This window comes from Rana temporaria, chromosome 1 (assembly GCF_905171775.1).
Source record: "Rana temporaria chromosome 1, aRanTem1.1, whole genome shotgun sequence".
NCBI classification, from domain to species: Eukaryota; Metazoa; Chordata; class Amphibia; order Anura; family Ranidae; genus Rana; species Rana temporaria.
The window spans coordinates 178,111,890-178,131,813 of NC_053489.1; the positions used below are offsets into that span (position 1 = coordinate 178,111,890).

At 44.8% G+C, this 19,924-nt stretch overlaps 1 protein-coding gene across 2 annotated transcripts in view; it reads right to left on the bottom strand.

Annotated features, from left to right (window-relative positions):
• TCTN1 (tectonic family member 1) overlaps positions 1 to 19,924 on the bottom strand; it is a 90,010-nt gene that overhangs the window by 6,819 nt on the left and 63,267 nt on the right. For both annotated transcript variants that reach the window (XM_040346620.1, XM_040346612.1), the window contains exons 11-14: positions 15,560 to 15,700; positions 15,250 to 15,433; positions 12,263 to 12,388; positions 8,618 to 8,771 (exon numbers count right to left, since the gene is read on the bottom strand). In XM_040346620.1, the coding sequence (XP_040202554.1) occupies positions 8,628 to 8,771; positions 12,263 to 12,388; positions 15,250 to 15,433; positions 15,560 to 15,700 (595 nt within the window). In that variant the 3' untranslated portion in view covers positions 8,618 to 8,627. The remainder of the gene's footprint in view (positions 1 to 8,617; positions 8,772 to 12,262; positions 12,389 to 15,249; positions 15,434 to 15,559; positions 15,701 to 19,924) is intronic.

A 19,924-nucleotide genomic window follows, 5' to 3' on the forward strand; every position in this document is an offset into this window, starting at 1 on the left:
ATGCAATTGTCGGCCAACAAACACGAACTTGATGTACTATGTAGTTTTTCAGCTCTTTAGCGCCACCCTTTTGGCACCTTCTGCTAATGTTGTGTTTGGTGAGCATTGCTTCCGAGCATGTGTGTTTGGACTTTTGTACACATGATCAGAAAATCCGACAACAGACCGTTGTCCGAAATTTTTTAAAGCCTGCCATTCAACATTTGTCCTGAAAATCCGACAACAACTGTCCGATTGAGCGTACAAACGGTTGGATTTTAGGACAGTCTCTCAACACACAATTCCCTTTGGAAAATACAATCCTTGTATACAAGGTTTCAGCCCAACTTTTGCTTAGGCAAAAAATAAAATTGTCAGACCCTGGATATGTCTTCATGGAGGTTGTGTGTTTTTTTCTATTTTGGTATAGGATTACTACCACTATAAAAACATAGGGGGTCATTTACTAAAGCGCCAATATGCAATTGCGTGCTAATTAGCGCCCAAACAGAATTCAACAATAGCTCTAGCAAACAAATGCTCCCAAATTCGAATTCACTATAGCGCCCAAACCCTTAGGATGTCAGCAGATGTTCATCCGCTGACATCCGCTGTCCCATAGGGATACATGTATGTCAGTTTTTCATCCAAAAACTGACAAATGGAACATCCATGTGAAAGAGCCCTTACTTTTGTTAGGATCTGGAAAATTGAACATGGAAATTATGTTTAGAGCAGGGGTCCTCAAACTTTTTAAACAGGGGGCCAGTTCACGGTGCCTCAGACTGTTGGGGGGGGGCCGGACTATAGTTTAAAAAAACAGGAAAAAAACAATAAAATATTTAAAATAAAGAACAATTTTATTCAACATAAACTTATTAGTATTTCACAGACTCCCCTCATCACAGAACCCCTCCACAACACAGACCGCCCTCATCACGGAACCACCCCATCAAAGATTCCCCCACATTAGGCCCCCACCACAAGCCCTCCCAACACAAATTTCTCTCCATCACAAAGCCCCCCAACACAAACTCCTCTATATCGCAAAGCCCCCAATAACAGACCCCCCATCACAAACGCCTCTCCATAAAAAAAAACCCATAACAGATCCTCCCCATCATAAAGCCCCCCAACACAAACTCCTCTCCATCACAAAGCCCTCAATAACAGACCACCCCATCATAGACCCCCCATAACAGATCCCCCATCAAAAAGCCCCTATATCAGGTCCCCCCCCCCCCATATCAGATCCTCCCCATCACAGACTTCCCCCATCACAAATCCCACCCAACACAAACTCCTCTCCTTACATAGTCCCCCCATAACAGGCCTCCCCATCACAAATCTCCCACCCTATCACAGATCCCCCCCATCGATATTACACTGCTGCCCCTTCTATAACATCCCAGCACTCCGCCTCTCTGCTACCTCAATCACATAAGACGCAAATCCGGACAAAGGGTGGGGCTTTGCTAGTGAAAGGCAGGTGTTTGATTGCTGAAACCGCCCCGCTGCTTAACTCAAAAGACCCGCCTTTTGTCCGGACCTGTCATGTTTCTCATCTTGTGTGATAAAAAGGTAGCAGAGGGGAGGGGGATTGCTGCGATATTAATGGGGCGGGCCGGGTAAATCACACTGGCGGGCCGGATCCGGCCCGCAGGCCTTAGTTTGAGGACCCCTGGTTTAGAGCATATGATGATTGCCTAAATGGTACCGAAATACGTGGTATAGTTTAAAGATAATCTGCTTTTAAAGTGTGAAAGATAGTTCAGTGTAGAAATCACTATTTCAAAGTCTTAGAAGAGATAAATTCCCTGTCTCTTTACAACTAGCTGACATGCAAACTACTCTCATTTTGACTCCCGTGGCTTTTTTACAGGGAGCTATAGTAAATGCCAAAATTTAGCACTGGGTTAAAAAGTGTTTTTGGAAGTGAAAAATGAGTTGCGTAGTCCAATGCAAGTATCAGCCATTGATTCTAATGGTACAATTGTAACTTCCCAAATAAATACTTTTTATGTTGAGATGAATGTATCTTTCTCTCATCTATTTTCATATTAAGAATGCTAGAATGTGTAATGTTTTGGTAAAATATATTTTTCTCTCGCTTTCACTTGTTGCTGTCCATCTCACAAAAATCTTTACCCAAACTCACACAGGTGTCTTTACAAACAATACCATTGCTGATGCAAATTTAAAATGAGTCACAATTGTGTGTTTTTTATTTCCAAAGGATCCTAATTTGAGCCCAAAAAATGTGACGTGTACCAACATCAGACATAAAAAATGTAAATGAATGACACTATTGTTTTTACGACACGCTCATGCTTCGACGTCTGCAGCAGGTTACACATTGCTAAAAGTCCCTGGGCTCTAGCCAAGGTGCCCTCAACATTCTCTTTTTTCCCTTTTTTTCTTTCATTTGTCTTTTGTATTTCTACTTTCCTGGGCCCCCTTGCAGCAAGGGTCTCTGTTCATACATTTGTCTTCTTTTGTAAGACAAATTTCTTACACCTATGTGCATCTTTTAAGCTTACCGCTATGCTCAACTCACATTTCTTTGTACAACATTGACCTTTACGGTTATGTTTGTATGCAAATTGGAATACATATTACTCTCAATTCCAGGTTCTCCTCTCCTTCCTTGACATTTGCAGGATAGCATCCTGGAATCTTTCTGATACATTGGATGCATTATACACCTGTATAGGTTATGCTTTTGGAAAAAACCTCAATAAAATCTTATCGAAAGTGAAAAGCATACTGGTTGGATTTCAAGGCTTACATGAATTTCTTTCAAGGTGACAGTATGTCCATGTCTCACCCCACCATCTTCTTTCAGTCATTTCTTTTAAAAATATGCAATGTCAGTAGCTACAAAAACTGGACCTGCTGCTTTTTAATAAAACAGATACTCACCTGTCCAGTCCAGGGATCCAGCGCTGTCCTCACTGGAATCTTAACCAAGGGCAGCTGGCTGTGACTCATTGTGGCTATAGAGCCAGCTACCCACTGCACATGCATGAGCCACGCTGTAATTTGTGAATGGTCCTGCAGCTATCTGGGACTCAGAGGTCTGTGGGCAGGGGGGGGGGGGTATATTGGAGAATATTTGTTTGGATCACCTAGCCAAATTTGAGCAGAAGTGTGAGTGGGTACCTGTGAAAAAAAAAGGTACCATCCCTCTCAAGGTCCAAATATGGCAGGGGAGGAGGAAGAGTGGAACTTCCCTTTTTGGGTGACGTTCCACTTTAAAGCAGAGCTCCACCCTAAAGTGGAACTTCCGCCCACCGGATTTCTCCCCCGCTCTGGTGCCACAATTGGCACCTTTCGGGGGGAGGGGGGACAGGATTCCTGTCTTTGACAGGTATCCTTTCCCACTTCCGGGAGTCTGGCCGTGACGTCACCGCGGGGCTTACTCCTCCCCTGGCCACCGGGGTAATAGAGAGGAGAGGGGCCTCGCGCATGTGCAGTAGGGTTCCCTGCGTGAAGCCCAAAGGCTACACTGCTGGGGTTCCCTTATCCGCAAGGGCAGCGGCAGTGTAGCCTTTCGGCTTCACGCCGGGAACCCTACTGCTGACATCGAGGGACAGTAGGACAGGTAAGTGTCCATTTATTAAAAGCCAGCAGCTGCAGTATGTGTAGCTGCTGGTTTTTAATTTTTTTTTTCCCCGGACCTCCTCTAAGTATGAACAGACATTTATGTACAGTCAAAGGGCTTGCTAAACACATGTAGCCCCCATGCTTTTTCCCAGAACTGACTGAACTCTCATTATTCTGTCCTATTTGTGGCCATTACTATGCCATCAATCCAGAAAGATAACACCTATATACTCAGAAATTACTGACCATGTGAAATAGTATAATAGCAAAGCACAATATAAACCTGTGACTACATTAGCTTTGTGAGGAAAAGCAGATTTAGCTGTCTCCTAGCTGAAAGTATTCAATAATATTCTAGGGTTTGCATATACATGGAAGGACCTGCCTACTTTTAAAATCCACAATACAGCTAAAGCCCCACAATTAAACATGTGTATACAAGCAGGAATATAAATTATTTATATATTGACTTCATGTTAGCGGCAAGACCGTCCTCTTGATTACAGGTTCATCTCAGTGCAGCCTCCATGAATGTTCAAAAGTAACTTGTGTGGCTACTGGAGAATGAAACAGTGTTGCAATACAACTCAAGCAAAAGCAGACACACTTTTTCAGCCAGCCACAATGGTATGGCATATTGCAACATATTTATTTCAGTCTACCCAACAGCAGACACTTTTTGAAGGCATGCAAATGACATCCCTTCTTCACAATCACTGAATAAGCTCTGAAGCATCATGGTCCATCATACTTGGACTACATCTGAACAACTCCCTGGATTCACATATATGTGGGGGCCGGTATCCATTCAGAGATTCAGGTGCAAATTTGACACTTAAAAATCGCACCTGAACCAGACTGAAGAATGCACAGGACCCTTTTTTAAATTTGCACCGTAACCAGCCACACATATGGGTGAACCAGTTCCTGGTTCACAGGTCATGTGAATTGGGATGTGGTTAAAACCGCATCCGATTCACATATACATGAAACAAGCCTGATAAAACGCAGAGAAATCTGTGACATAAAACTAACATTGGTCTATCTATGTTCAATGATCCCTAAAATGAGTGTCATTGCTCATGGTCTTTCCAAAGACAAGTTACCCAAATAAAAAAGGACTGTGACGGACCCATCCGTATACTGGACATATTGTGTTTGTCTGCTTGCTATTCCCCAATAATATGCCCTCAGTCCCCATGTCGTTCTGTTATTTCAGTCTCCCATCTGGTCCCCTAGGGGAGTGTCCACCAGGCGGGAGACCTGCATAAATATATAAAATGTTTGGCAGTTATAAAGTTAGAAACTGTGATGCATGCTGGGAAATGGTGGGGATGTATGTTTGAAATGTTGTTCTGTTATTTCAGTCTCCCATCTGGTCCCCTAGGGGAGTGTCCACCAGGTGGGAGACCTGCATAAATACGGGCGGGTAGCCCACAGTAAACAGTTCGTGTTTTACCCTCATAATGGAGCTTGGTCTCGTTACTGGAGGGGATTGGGTTACTGGCCACTAAGGACGGTGTACTTTGGAGCTCGGGAAGAGAGGTACCGCAACAAGGACTAATACTATTGGACCAGCATGACATTCAGGCAAATGGTATTTTCAGACAGAGAGGTCCAGCAGTGGCCACTTCCATATTTCTCTCAATAGTACACGTATTTAATCAACATCTGCTACTTTACCTAAAGATTTATCCAAATCTTTCTTAAACTCTTCTACAGTTAAACAGATAGTGCTGAAGATAGTTATTTTGGGTCAGCTTGGCCCAAATAAACCTATTTAAAGGGACATTAAACCTGTAAAGGTTCTTTTTTGTTTTGTTTTTTAAACAACAAATATGTCATTAAAGCTGGGCATTTTTTACCCCATAAAAAAAAAAATCTGTAATTTTTTTTAGAAAAAAAAATAGATTTACGATTCAAATCGAGTTTCCTTTTTTTTTTTATTGATGGACACTGCTCTGCTTCGGCCTAGTCAGCGGTGTCTGGCCTCGCGGACTAGGCCGAAGCCGCGGCCTCGCCTAAAAACTCCTGCCCGCAGCTCCTCAGGACCAGCACGGTGCCAGCATCGGTCCTGGGGGATTTTTTTTTTTTTAAATCGAACAAATCGATTTTTTGAAAATATGAATCGATTTGACCTACCGAATCGATTTTTTTTTTCCCCCAACCCAAATGTCATACTTGCCTCCTCTGTGCAGGGGTTTTGCAGAGTGACCCCGATCCTCCTCTTCCCCCAGTATAAACCTCCCCCAGCAGTACAGACACCCCCCCCCCCCCCAGTGCAGGCCTCAGTTACAAACACCCTCCAGTACAGACCCCTCTCAATACAGACACCCCCCCTCAGTTACAGACACCCCCCCTCAGTTACAGACACCCCCCCCCCCGTACAGTGCAGACACCCCCCTCCGTACAGTGCAGACACCCCCCTCCGTACAGTGCAGACATCCCCCTCCGTACAGTGCAGACACCCCCCTCAGTACAGTGCAGACACCCCCCTCAGTACAGTACAGACTATTGGTCGACCGATATATCGGCCGATATTTGGGCGTTTTTAAGAAATCGTCATCGGCCGATTATTGTAAAAAAAACGTCCGATTTTCGGCTCCCACACTAAACCCCGCTCCACTTACAGCAGCACAAGAAATTAATCCTTCAGCCACGCCGAGGTAGGGGGGGGTGGGTCCGGTGGCGCAGGCTACCAGCAGCGTGGCTGAAGGATTTATTTCTCGTGCTGCTGGAGACTGGCAGCCTGATACTGGGGTAATGTATTCATATCATCTCCACAATGCATCCCCCACCCACGGCCAGCTCCATCCATCCACCCCCCTCTACAAAGCATCCCCCACCCACGGCCAGCTCCATCCATCCATCCCCCTCCACAATGCATCCCCCACCCACGGCCAGCTTCATCCATCCACCCCCCTCCCTCCATCCACAGCCAGCACCATCCATCTCTCCCCCTCCACAATGCATCCCCCCCACCCACGGCCAGCTCCATCCAGCCATCCCCCTCCACAATGCATCCCCCACCCACAGCCAGCTGCATCCATCCACCCCCCTCCCTCCCTCCATCCACAGCCAGCACCATCCATCTCTTCCCCTCCACAACGCATCCCCAACCCACGGCCAGCAAATTCCAGCCATCCCCCTCCACAACGCATCCCCCACACACGACCAGCACCATCCATCTATCCCCCCTCCACAACGCATCCCCCACCCACGGCCAGCTCCATCCATCCATCCCCCTCCACAATGCATCCCCCACCCACAGCCAGCTGCATCCATCCACCCCCCTCCCTCCCTCCATCCACAGCCAGCACCATCCATCTCTTCCCCTCCACAACGCATCCCCAACCCACAGCCAGCTGCATCCATCCACCCCCCTCCCTCCCTCCATCCACAGCCAGCACCATCCATCTCTTCCCCTCCACAACGCATCCCCAACCCACGGCCAGCAAAATCCAGCCATCCCCCTCCACAACGCATCCCCCACCCACGGCCAGCACCATCCATCTATCCCCCCTCCACAACGCATCCCCCACCCACGGCCAGCACCATCCATCTATCCCCCTCCACAACGCATGCCCCACCCACGCCCAGCACCATTCATCCATCCCCCTCCACAATGCATCCCCCACGCACAGCCAGCACCATCTTTCCCCCTCCACACGCATCTCCCACCCACGCCCAGCACCATCCATCCTCCTCCACAATGCATCCCAATCCAAAAATCGGCCCAAAATATCGGCCGCAAAAATCGGCCGCAAAAATCGGCCGCAAAAATCGGCCGCAAAAATCGGCCGCAAAAATCGGCCGCAAAAATCGGCATCATATATCGGCCATCGGCTGCCCCGATTTCTAAATATCGGCATCGGCCAGAGAAAAACCCATATCGGTCGACCTCTAGTACAGACACCCCCTGAGTTACAGACACCCCCTTGGTGCAAACCCCCCCCAGTGCAGACCCCAGTAGTACAGACAGCCCCCCCAGCATTAGACGCCTCCCCTTACCTTATAGACCTCAGAACAGAAGATACACACAGTGGTGTGTCCCTCGAGCGCGGACTCCTCCTCCTCTGTGGATGTAAACAGAGAAGGGGGCGGCGGCTTCCTACCCGCTCCACTGAGGGACACAGCCGCGAGGCACACAGGGCATCGGGCGGGCGGTGTTAGTGTGGTGCCGCTACCCACGGGTGTCACCCCTCTGGTGGGTGTCACCTGGGTGCGGAACCGCCCGCCCCCCCCCGCACCTGGCGAGCAACGCCGCTGATGCATAGAATGCATTAAGGTGAAAAACCTTTAGTGTTTACAACCCCTTTAAGCTCAAGGCTAGATCCCAAAGTATCAATAAATAAGTCCCTGGAATGTCTTTTTAATAACAACTTTATTTTGTTGACAGTGAATGTCAAGCATTTTTTCCTTAGTTTTGGATAGAGTGGGAAAGACTTAGAAAACCTGTCAAGGTTTTTATTGCTTTCAGGGACTCTGACATTTTACCAGACCAGGAAGTGAAAGGAAATCATCATCACAGTCAAAAATGCTTTTCTTTAGTAGATTAGGGGAAGCCTAGAAATCTTCTTGGATTTTAATTTCAGTATGTGTTGCAGATTTGCCCAACCCCTCTGTCTGGTGAAGCTGTTGTCAGCAGGGCAGTGAGGGGAAATTTTTCCAATGGGGCCCTGGATAGCAGCAAAAGCCAAACAGTTGTTCTAACCACTTCATCCAAATCCCTGATACCCTTTTATTGTTTAAAAATATATTCCATATTATACCATACCATGTTGTCATTAAAATTAACTTCCCAGATTAAAGAAAATATTTTCCTAATCACTCTTTCTTCACTACTGATTTATGTTAACAACAAAATGACAGTTTTGCTTCTCAAGATTTTACTATGCAAATAAATGTATCTTTAAAATTTCATTTTATCATAATTGCAGCAGGCTTGCTATAATGGTTATGTATCCTACTGTCTTATAAATAGATTACAAGGTTTGTAAAGGCAGAAATAAATAACAGACTAATGAGTTACCTGCTAGTTTTTATGCAAAGGGGAAGAAGAAATCAAAGGGCAACTTGGCATCAATGGTCGGCTGAGCTTTGTAACCAGGGCTTGCCGCTTGAGACACATCAAGGAAGGTCACAGCAGTAGAGATCTGCACAGTCCTGTCACTTCCCAAGTTATTCTAGAAACAAAGAACATTGCATATCTAGATCTTATTCCAACTAATTCACCGACGCTGCTGGGAGATCAACATTTTCAAGGAGGTTATTTTAAATAACAAATTAGCCAGGCAAAAATATTAACTCCAATAATGGCATACAATCAGGGGATTGAACAAACAGGCTGTTATTTATGTGGTTAGTTAACGCTGTACTCTGATTCTGAATACAATAAAACTCCCACCGCCCACTTTCTATGAGCAGGGTGACCCGGTCTCCTTACTTCCACATCTGCAGGTCTAGAGAGGGAGTGCTGGTGTCATCCATAGTGGAGCAGTGCATTCAAACCCTTCTCACCCAACACCCTGCTATGAATAGCTCCACACCATCTGCGGCATATATTCCCATCACCACCCGTACCCATTCTTGGCTTTAGCAGCTAAAGGATCATTTGAGTCCTTGTGATAACATCATAGGGCAGGTATTTTCAACAAGGGTTCCTCCAGAGGTTGCTAAAAGTTCCTTGCGCCATGGCTGGATTGACTTCCCATCGGCATAGTGGTAAGACCACTTGGCAAAGCCAGCAACAAGACACCAATGATCTTTTTACCCATCTGTAAGGGTGGTGTTTCAACCATAATTGTAAGGGTTTTATAAATTCCTACTGACAACCAATGAAAAATATATTTCTCCATTTTCCCCAGATTAATTTATTTTAGTAAGGGTTCCCTGAGATCTGAGAATTATTTTAGGGGTTCCTCAGGGGTAAACTGGTTGAGTAAGGCTGCCATGGGGCTAAGAAGGGAGAGGAAACAAAGCTAGGAGAAGGTAAGTTAAAGAGAGAAAAGGGGGACCTTCAGCAGGGGTTGAGATGTGGGACATTTATTTTAACTGCTACCCTGAGATGGGCTTTAAAAAATATGATTTTTGCGTTTACCTTGTCTGAACAGCCTACTAACAAACTGAGTCTCCAGAGACAAGGCAAGCACAGAGGAAATTCCAGCAGGTCTTGACCTCAAAGTACCCCCCCCCCCAATCCCAAAATCATTATGTTCAGTGGGGTCCAGCTACAATACAGCCCAAAAGTCAGGCTAAGGGATCGGGCTAGATACCTGCAAGTCAGTGGCTAAAACTACCATTTGTTTAACTTATTAATTACATTTTTTCGAAAGGCTGAATGTTTTTTTTACCTTCATGCATTGTGTGCATGAAAGTAAAAAATCTTCAGTATGCAGCTCCCCCCTCAGCCCTCCATAATATACTTACCCGAGCCCAATCGAAATCCAGCAATGTGCACAAAAGCAGCTGCTCTCCCAAGTCTCTGCCTCCTCATTGGCTGACAGACAGCATCAGGAGAAACTGGCTCCCACTGCTGTCAATCACAGCTAGTGAGGAGGGAGTGGGGAAAGGGCCTAGCCCCATTCTGTGCGTCTTGTGGACACACAGAGCGGGGCTTGGGGGCACTCCGAAAAGAGGAGGAGCCAGAAGCACAGCAGAGGACCCAAGAAGAGGAGGATCAGGGTGGCTGTGTGCAAACCCACTGCACAGAGCATATAACACAGAGTATAACATATTTATTTCCTTTAATATCACTTTAAGGACTCATTTTGTGTTTTATTTTTTGGGGATTTATTGGAACATTTCCAAAATTTGTTCCTTCCGGTTTGGAAATGTCCCTGTGCTGCGGGCCATCAACTCAGTTCCTTATATTTATTACTGGGGGGTTTGACTCGTACCCCTTTTTTTGGGACTTTTGTTTCTAAGCAAGTCTCTATATGGGTTTACCCGATTATAATTAAAATTTGAGTGAACGAGATGGGATATTTACATGGCCCCATTAATATATATATTATATATATATATATATATATATATATATATATATATATATATATATACATACATACATACATACATACATACACACATACACACACACACACACACACACACACACACACACACCAAAAGTTTGGACACACCTTCTCATTCAAAGAGAATTCTTTATTTTCATGACTATGAAAATTGTAGATTCACACTGAAGGCATCGAAACTATGAATTAATACATGTGGAATTCTACATAACAAAAAAGTGTGAAACAACTGAAAATATATTTCATATTCTAGGTTCTTCAAAGTAGCCACGTTTTGCAGCAGACACATCTCTAGAACTGGTAAGAGGAAACTGTGTGAATCAGGCCTTCATGGTAGAATATCTGTTAGGAAACCACTGCTAAAGAAAGGCAACAAGCAGAAGAGACTTGTTTGGGCTAAAGAACACAAGGAATGGACATTAGACCAGTGGAAATCTGTGCTTTGGTCTGATGAGTCCAAACTTGAGATCTTTGGTTCCAACCCGTGTCTTTGTGCGACGCAGAAAAGGTGAACGGATGGACTCTACATGCCTGGTTCCCACCGTGAAGCATGGCGGAGGAGGTGCGATGGTGTGGGGGTGCTTTGCTGGTGACACTGTTGGGGATTTAATCAAAATTGAAGGCATACTGAACCAGCATGGCTACCACAGCATCTTGCAGCGGCATGCTATTCCATCCGGTTTGCGTTTAGTTAGACCATCATTTATTTTTCAACAGGACAATGACCCCAAACACACCTCCAGGCTGTGTAAGGGCTATTTGACCAAGAAGGAGAGCGATGGGGAGCTGTGCCAGGTGACTACCTCTTGAAGCTCATCAAGAGAATGCCAAGAGTGTGCCAAGCAGTAATCAAAGCAAAAGGTGGCTACTTTGAAGAACCTAGAATATGAAATATATTTTCAGTTGTTTCACACTTTTCTGTTATGTATAATTCCACATGTGTTAATTCATAGTTTTGATGCCTTCAGTGTGAATCTACAATTTTCATAGTCATGAAAATAAAGAAAACTCTTTGAATGAGAAGGTGTGTCCAAACTTTTGGTCTGTACTGTATGTATATATATATATATATGTATATATATATATATATATATATATATATATATATATATATATATATATATATATATATATATATATATTTAATTATTTCGATCAGGTCCACCTGTACCCCTTGTTGGATCTCTGTGCTCCCCCACGGGTTGGGGGAAGAGTTTGACTAGAACCAACCAATGGTTGACTGTTCTTCTGATATTGATTGGTTTATGTAATATCAACTCAGTGAGGAGATGCCAGCGGGGGACCTGAGAATAGGAGGATCAGAGCTTCTTTGTGCAAAACCATTGACATGTTTATTTTATTAAAAATAAAAGGAAGCTTTAATATCAATTTAAGTCACTATATCAGTAAAGTATCAGTACTTTGCTGATCTAAAGAAGCGGGGGGGTCAGTTGGATAAAAGGTATTTGCTTATTGAGAATACAGGTATACATTTGGTGTAAAGATTGCAGAATGCATCATGGCTGCATTTTGTAATCCTACCATGTGCCATACGTATAACCCTTTATGAAATCTTCAGGGATATTCCACATAGAAATAGGTAAATAAAATAAAAAATCGATAAAAAAAAAAAAACTTACAGGGATAAATGCGTAAGAGATCGTTTCGGTCACATTCACAATCTGTGCTTGAGCGTTTACTAAAGAACCAAATTTTGTCCATCTGACTTCCAACGCCAAAGAAACTGGGATTTTACACATACTCGCCTTTGAGAAAAAGAGGAAGAAAGCAATCAATGAGAGTCGGAAATTTGCCAATAAAAATGAAACATGCATAACAAAGAAGCAATCCGTGACATGACATCCTGTCATGACAACTTTATAAAAACTGTTTTCTTTTCACAAACTTCAGTCAAGCAGAACTAACCAAGAAGCTGTTTTGTTTGCAATCTGTAAGCTGTGAATTCCTGTCCTAAGAAAGAACAGCAGTCCTGGTAAAACACTTTGTAAAATACTTGCAGGACCGCTATTTACCAATTTTTGTCTTTCTCTTAATGAGCACTTACACCTCCTTGCTGACCATACCAAATTTTCTGCTTTCAGTGCGGTCGCAATTTGAATGAAAATTGCGCGGTCATGCAACACTGTACCCAAACACATTTTTCAAAGTTTGTTATAAAATTTAGCAAACAGGTAATTTAGGGGACACAGATGATGAGGCACTGATAGGTGGGCACCAATTGGCAGTACCGGTGGGCACCCATTAGCAGCACGGATGGGCACTGTGTGGGACCAATGTGCCTGGACAGAAGCCGGTAATCATGGTCAGCGCGAGGAGAATAAAGCAGATAACCGACTTCTGTTTACCGCAGTGATCAGCTGTCATTGACTGACAGCTGATCACGTCGTAAAGGGTTGCTATGATTGGCTCTTTACCCTGTTCTGTGATCAGCTGATTCCGAAGGACTCAACGCTCACAGAGCGCACTGCCGGGGGATACACGAGTGGCACAATAATGCGAGGATGACTATTGACACCCTCCTGGCACTGGAAGCTCATTCTGTAGCCATCTTTCAGCTATAGAATGGGTAGAAAGTGGTTAAAGCGGGGGTTCCGCGGGAATTTTTTTTATTTTTTTGACCAGTGCATCTACAGCTTTTAACCTTGTTAAGAATGTACTCACTTTTCTGAATTCTCTAGGCATCCGCATTCACATTCGGCCGTAAATAATTATTTACAAAAATCCGTGCTGTAAAGTTCCATCTTGCTTGTGGATGCTGCTCTATCCCGCAAATGGGCAGTGCAGTGTGTATTGGAAGATTTTACCCATTTGCCAACAATTAAAATGGCGGAATTAGATCCGCCCTCATCACGTGACCTGCTTCATGAGTCACGTGATGAGTAAAATCCCACGATATTTCGAGAATCAGCGTTATGAATCGTCTCCTGGGAAGCGTGACACTGTGCTCCCAGGAGACATTGCAATCTAGTCCCAGGAAACACTGGAGCGCTGAGGAAAGAAGTGACACACCCACTCCCGCGGGAGGCATACCCGGAGTAGCCTGCTATTTTCGCCTGCTTAAAGGTATTGCAATGATTTTAAAAATTACGGATAGAAGACTGCATATGTACTTATTGTGCTGATCTGAATAAGCTGCATGTTATATTGAGGGTGAACCTCCGCTTTGATAGCTAGGAACAATGCACATGAATTACAGTCAGCAGAGCGTATAGGAAGTTATCAACCCAAGATTTTAGGTAAAATCAAATCAATAGAAAGTTTTCTGCACTTATTATTCAGATAACAATCATTTCAATTGTAAATGAATGGAAGGGAGCAAATAAGAAGTTTTGCTAAGCTTTACATACAGTTAATGTAGTTGTAAACCTCTGATAAAAACATATCTTTCTATAGTGTGTGCTTGTCTCAATCCAGGACACCAAGTGTCAATTTTGCCTGCTGCCTCATTCCACGGATATCTGCATGAGTCACTTCTGCTAAGTTTTCCTGACACCAAGGAGCTAAAAAGGTGACCAGAGGGAGCTCCAGCACACTGTCTGTTATTTACAGCCTCAGCTCTGTTCCTGTGTGCAGGGAGGTATGTCCCTTCCCTCCAATTAGCTCTCACGAGCTCTGCACACTGAACCTTCAGCTTCCCACCCCCTGCTTTCAGAAAGCTCAGACAAGCTTTAAAATTCAGCACTTTGAACAGATGTATAGAGAAGACCGCAGATAAAACAGGTAAAATTTAAGCAGGAGGATTTGTTTAATCTCTCTGTATCACCTGAGGCTTGTCACTTCACTGGGTAAATGTAAGGGTTTACAACCACTTTAACCACTTGCTTACTGGGCATTTAAACCCCCCTCCTGCTCAGACCAATTTTCAGCGCTGATGCACTTTGAATGACATCTGCGGTCATACAACACTGTACCCAAATGACATATTTTTTTCCACACAAATAGAGCTTTTTTTTGTGGTATTTTGTTCTAAGATTTTACAAACAGGTAATTTTTCTCCATTGATATGCGCTGATGAGGCTGCACTGGTGGGTGGCACTGTGGGCACTGGTAGGCGGAACTGTTGTCTACTGGTAGGTGGCACTGACAGGTGGCACACATGGGCACATATGAGATGGGCAGCTCTCCCTGATTGGCACCCATGTCCCTCTGTCACCTGCCGATGACCGGCTTCTTTTTTCTCCTCACGCCATCAGCGCAAGGAGAAAAAATAGCAGATTACGAGCTCTGTTTACGTCACATGATCAGCTTTCATTGGCTGACAGCTGATCACATGGTAAGGGGTCGGGATCGACCCCTTACTCCGATCTGTGATCCAGCGAGTCTCAGACTCGCTGGTCACAGAGAGAGCTGAGCACGCCCTGCAGGGGGCGCGCAGGCCGCTTGAGCACGGGAGGACGTCTACCGACGGCCTCACGGCAATTCAGGTCCACGCTGTAGCCATCATTCGGCTATAGCACGGACGCCAAGAGGTTAAAGGAGCTCATGCTACCACACAACAGTAAGGAATCTGCTACTGAACTGATTTAAAGGAAAGAAAAAAATTATCACAGACCAGGCAAACTTTGGTGGGTTGTAATTGCATACTTTTAACAAACAAAGAGGATACCTGGGTACTGGCTTGCTGTCCAGGGTTGACCGTATTGATTGCCACCCAATCTAAAACATTCTCCAGTTGTGAATTTCCAAACTGGGCCACATACTCTGGAAACTGCTGTCCTTTAAGTGCATTCAAAATGATATCTCCTGCAAGCTGGCAAAATTCAGCTATGGTATAATTGAAACTATTTAAGCTGTAAAATACACAGAGAAAAAAACAAAAATGAAAGAATAATAAAAAATAAAAAAAGGGGGAGTTGAATAAAAGCAGAAACTGCAACATGGAGCAAAAAAAAAAGACAGAAAAATAATATATTTACCGGAGTTTGCAGCCAGACATCATGTTATACCCAAATAACACAGCAGCCCGATTCCCTTCTTCTGTTAAGCAGCTCTGGTCTATAGAGCTCTTGAGCAGAGTTAGTTGTCCAAATCTGTTGGTGCTTTGAATAATGCCAGATTTAAAGAGGTGCATTAAGGAGTATTAGGATTAACTATGAGAAACATAAGCATCTAAAATTTTAAGAATCGCCTATTTATTCAGATATATATTTCTCTGAATGTATATAGTGCACACTAATTTTACTATCTCTCCCCCTCCATTTCTATAGTGCAAAATATATTTTTCAGAACACATACAACCACTCACCTTTGTCCCGGCTATGTTAAGAAGTTTAACCAATTAAGACCCGGTAAAGGACCTGGCCAGTTTTTGCGATTCGGCACTGCGTCGCTTTAACTGACAATTGCGCAGTCATGCGACGTGGCTCGCAAACAAATTTGGCGTCTTTTTTTCCCCACAAATAGAGCTTTATTTTGGTGGTATTTGATCACCTCTGCGGTTATTTTTTGCACTATAAACAAAAATAGAGCGACAATTTTTAAAAAAATGCAATATTGTTTTACCTTTTGCTATAATAAATATCCCCCACAAATATATAAAAAACGTTTTTTCCTCAGTTTAGGCCGATACATATTCTTCTACCTATTTTGGTAAAAAAAAAAAAAAATCGCAATAAGCGTTTATCGATTGGTTTGCGCAAAATTTATAGCGTTTACCAAATAGGGGATAGTTTTTTTGCATTTTTATAATTTTTTTTTTTACTACTAGTGGCGGCGATCAGCAATTTTTTGTTGTGACTGCGACATTATGGCCGACACATCAGACAATTTTGACAGATTTTTGGGACCATTGTCATTTTCACAGCAAAAAAATCTATAAAAATGCATTGTTTACTGTGAAAATGACAATTGCAGTTTGGGAGTTAACCACTAGGGGGCGCTGAAGGGTGTAAGTGTGACCTTATATGTGTTTCTAACTGTAGGGGGGCGGGGCTGGACGTGTGACGTCATTGATCGTCTTTCCCTATATCAGGGAACAGACGAACAATGACAGCGCCACAGTGAAGAACGGGGAAGGTGTGTTTACACACAGCTCTCCCTGTTCTTCAGCTCTGGGGACCGATCGCGGGACTCCGGCGGCGATCGGGTCTGCGGGTACCGCGGTCACAGAGCTTCGGACCGGGTCGGGTGCCCGCAACCCACGGCTGGGCACTTAAAGAGGACGTACAGGTACGTGCTTGTGCCCAGCCGTGCCATTCTGCCGACGTATATGTGCAGGAGGCGGTCCTTAAGTGGTTAAAATCAATTATCTCTCCCACAATAATAGCTGCCAGTAGGTTTCTAAATCGTAGAGCACAAACGTACGTAGAGCATACCAACAGTATCTTTTAAACTAATTTCAGATCTTAGCTCTGCAAGGCCACAGTGCAAACTTCAAAACTACTGTGCTCCCCAAAGAATGTTTATGTTCTGCCCAGCTGAGGAATAATCACATTGGAATATTGTTATCAGGAATAAAAAATAAAAAAAGTTTTAGGTGGTCCCATGAGGTCCTAGGGAACCGGATAATAGACCTCCTTGTGCTTGTCTATTGTTGCCCATAACTGTATATTTGAAAATGTGTATTCTGATGCCATGACTTATTATTGCGTCCCCACATGACACCACTAAGGGCTTCATGGACAGTGATCTCAACCTAGTGAGCTTTGTGAGACATTTCTACCTTTTCCAGTAAAACCTCCAACCTCATTTCATCGATGGTTAAGGCATTCCAGGGCATGTGCCTATTGTTTACTAAAGACAAAACAGTACAGGTGTGTATGTGTACAGAAAGCATATTGACCATTCATTATAACATGACCTGGCTTCGAAAAATTAGGACATGTGAAGGGAACAACACTTTGTAACTTGCAAAAATTATTAGAATGATCTTAAACCCTAGACCACATTACAGCCTTTTCTTGTGATTTTACAGTACATATAAGAGCATATGGAAAAAATCATGTCTCTAAAGATTTAAATAAAGACACACCTTAAGGCCCCTTTCACACTTATGCGACTTCAAAGTCGCGCAATTTTAACAAGGCAGTCATACGACTGTGGGTCCGAATTTGCCCCACGACTTCAATGAGCAGGGACGCGACTTTGATCCCCCAATAATTAGGGGGAACTCCACGCCAATATTTTTTGAAAAAAACGGCATGGGTTCCCCCTTCATTGGCATTCCCGGCCCATCGGTCTGGTAAGGGTTTTAAGGGGAACCCCCGCCGAAAAACAGGCGTAGGGGCCCCCCAGAATCCATACCAGACCCTTATCCGAGCACCCTTCTGAGCCATAACAGGCCGCAGGCCTGCGCACTCCCCTCCACCCCAAAGCACCTTGCCCCCATGTTGATGGGGACAAGGGCCCCTTCCCGACAACCCTGGCCGTTGGCCTATGGGCCCGGTATGCTAATGAAGGGGGACCCCATGCCGTCCCCCCCCCAAAAAAAAATTGGCGTGGAGTTCCCCTCCATGCACAAGTCGTGTAGAAGTCGCATGCCAAAGTCGGATCTGTTAATACGGAATCCGACTTTGATCCGACTTCAGAAAAAAAGTATTGCCGGAACTACTTTGAGGTCGGCACGGCTTAAAGCCGTGCCAATATGAATGGTAGTCATTGAAAATCATGGAGAATGACTTGTCATACGATTTTGCCGTTCAAAATCGTGGTACAAGTCGTATAAGTGTGAAAGGGGACTAAAACTGTTTAGTATACAACTTTGTTTTTGGTGGGGGGGGGAGAGATACAGCACCATACACTATAGTGATTAAACGATGCCTGTAAGAAAAATCAAGTTAGTGAGCTAGAGGTTTGGAATCTGTATACAACTACTGGAGTACTCGGAGCCTGCTGTGCCGAATTGGGGGTATTAAAGGGGAAGTAAATCCATTGATATAACAATTTCAAAAACCCGCAATGCCGAGATTGTCAACAGTCACATTTGTTGTGCTCTCAACCAAACTGTCGAACCATCCAATGGCTGGTGTCCAGGGGCGGATCCAGAGTCTAGTTTGGGAGGGGCACTGCCAGAAAATAATTTTTTGGGGGGAAATTTATTGGGGAAATGGTTGGTATTGGCGCTTCAATCATCCTGGCACCATATTTATTATTGTCTCAGGATGATTGAAGCACTTTATTTCTATTATTACATTTTAATATAAAATTAAATGGTTTAACTCACCATAACGCAGAATCGGTCGCCTGCCACCAAATGCGGATTGTCAGTTGCCACGTCATCCTGTCAGCAGATGCGGATTGTCACTTGCCACACGTTGCGGATTGTCACTTGCCACCAGATGGGTAATGTCACACGTTGCAGATTGGCACCTGCTGTGTCACTTTCCTGCTAAGGTGGTCTCTTGCTCTGTCCCAGAGTCAGGCAGCAGATTATCAGTCAGGCAGCAGAGAGATGATGTAATCTCTCTGCTGCCCACGGCTGTCTGCAAAGTGAGGGTGGACCTGTAGGGATGCAGGGCGGGCGCCGGGAGATGATGTCATCTCTCTGCTCCCGTGCCCGCTGGCTCCCCGATTGGCCAGCAGCGCACTCACACACCGAGCTGGCCAGCTACCCCCTCCCGCTCTCTCACCAGCCCACTCACCGACCATGCGCCTGCTCTCTCACCCCCGGAGCCGCCCACCTGCGGACTTACGGAGCCGCCCACTCTCACCCGCATTTTCGGAGGGGGCAATTTCCCCATTGCCGCCCCTGGATCCGCCCATGCTGGTGTCGGAGCCGCCCACTCTCACCCGCATTTTCGGAGGGGGCAATTTCCCCATTGCCCCCCCTGGATCCGCCCATGCTGGTGTCGTAACTGATCACACATATAGCATCATGGCAGTTGGCGATTAAACAGAGGCCAAGATGGCATCTTCCTTGGCTGAAAATTATAGGAGGATTTACTTTAAGTGGCGCACATAGTATGTTACAGGGTATAATGCAGACAGTTCCGCCTGTCAAGCCATTCTTGTGTCCTCGGGACTTGAATTTGCTCGACTGTCCTTGCAGAGGTCCCCTTTTGATGCTTTTTGGCACCTTTTGAGCCAATTGTTAGTCCTCGACTGGGAATGTGGTTTCTTTGGTTACTATCACCTCAGCAAGTGGAGTGTCAGAATCGATGGCTCTCACATGCAAAGAGCCGTTCTTGGTCTTACATCTTTATAGCCTAGAGTGGTTTCTAGTTTTCCCTTTTTTTCAGGACAGTGTCTTGCCTTCGTTTCTAATGTTATGGCCGGCAGAATAAGTCCTTCTCAGGTGGCAATTTCTGAGATTGTGTCTCCCTCCCCTCAGGGTCATTGCTTTA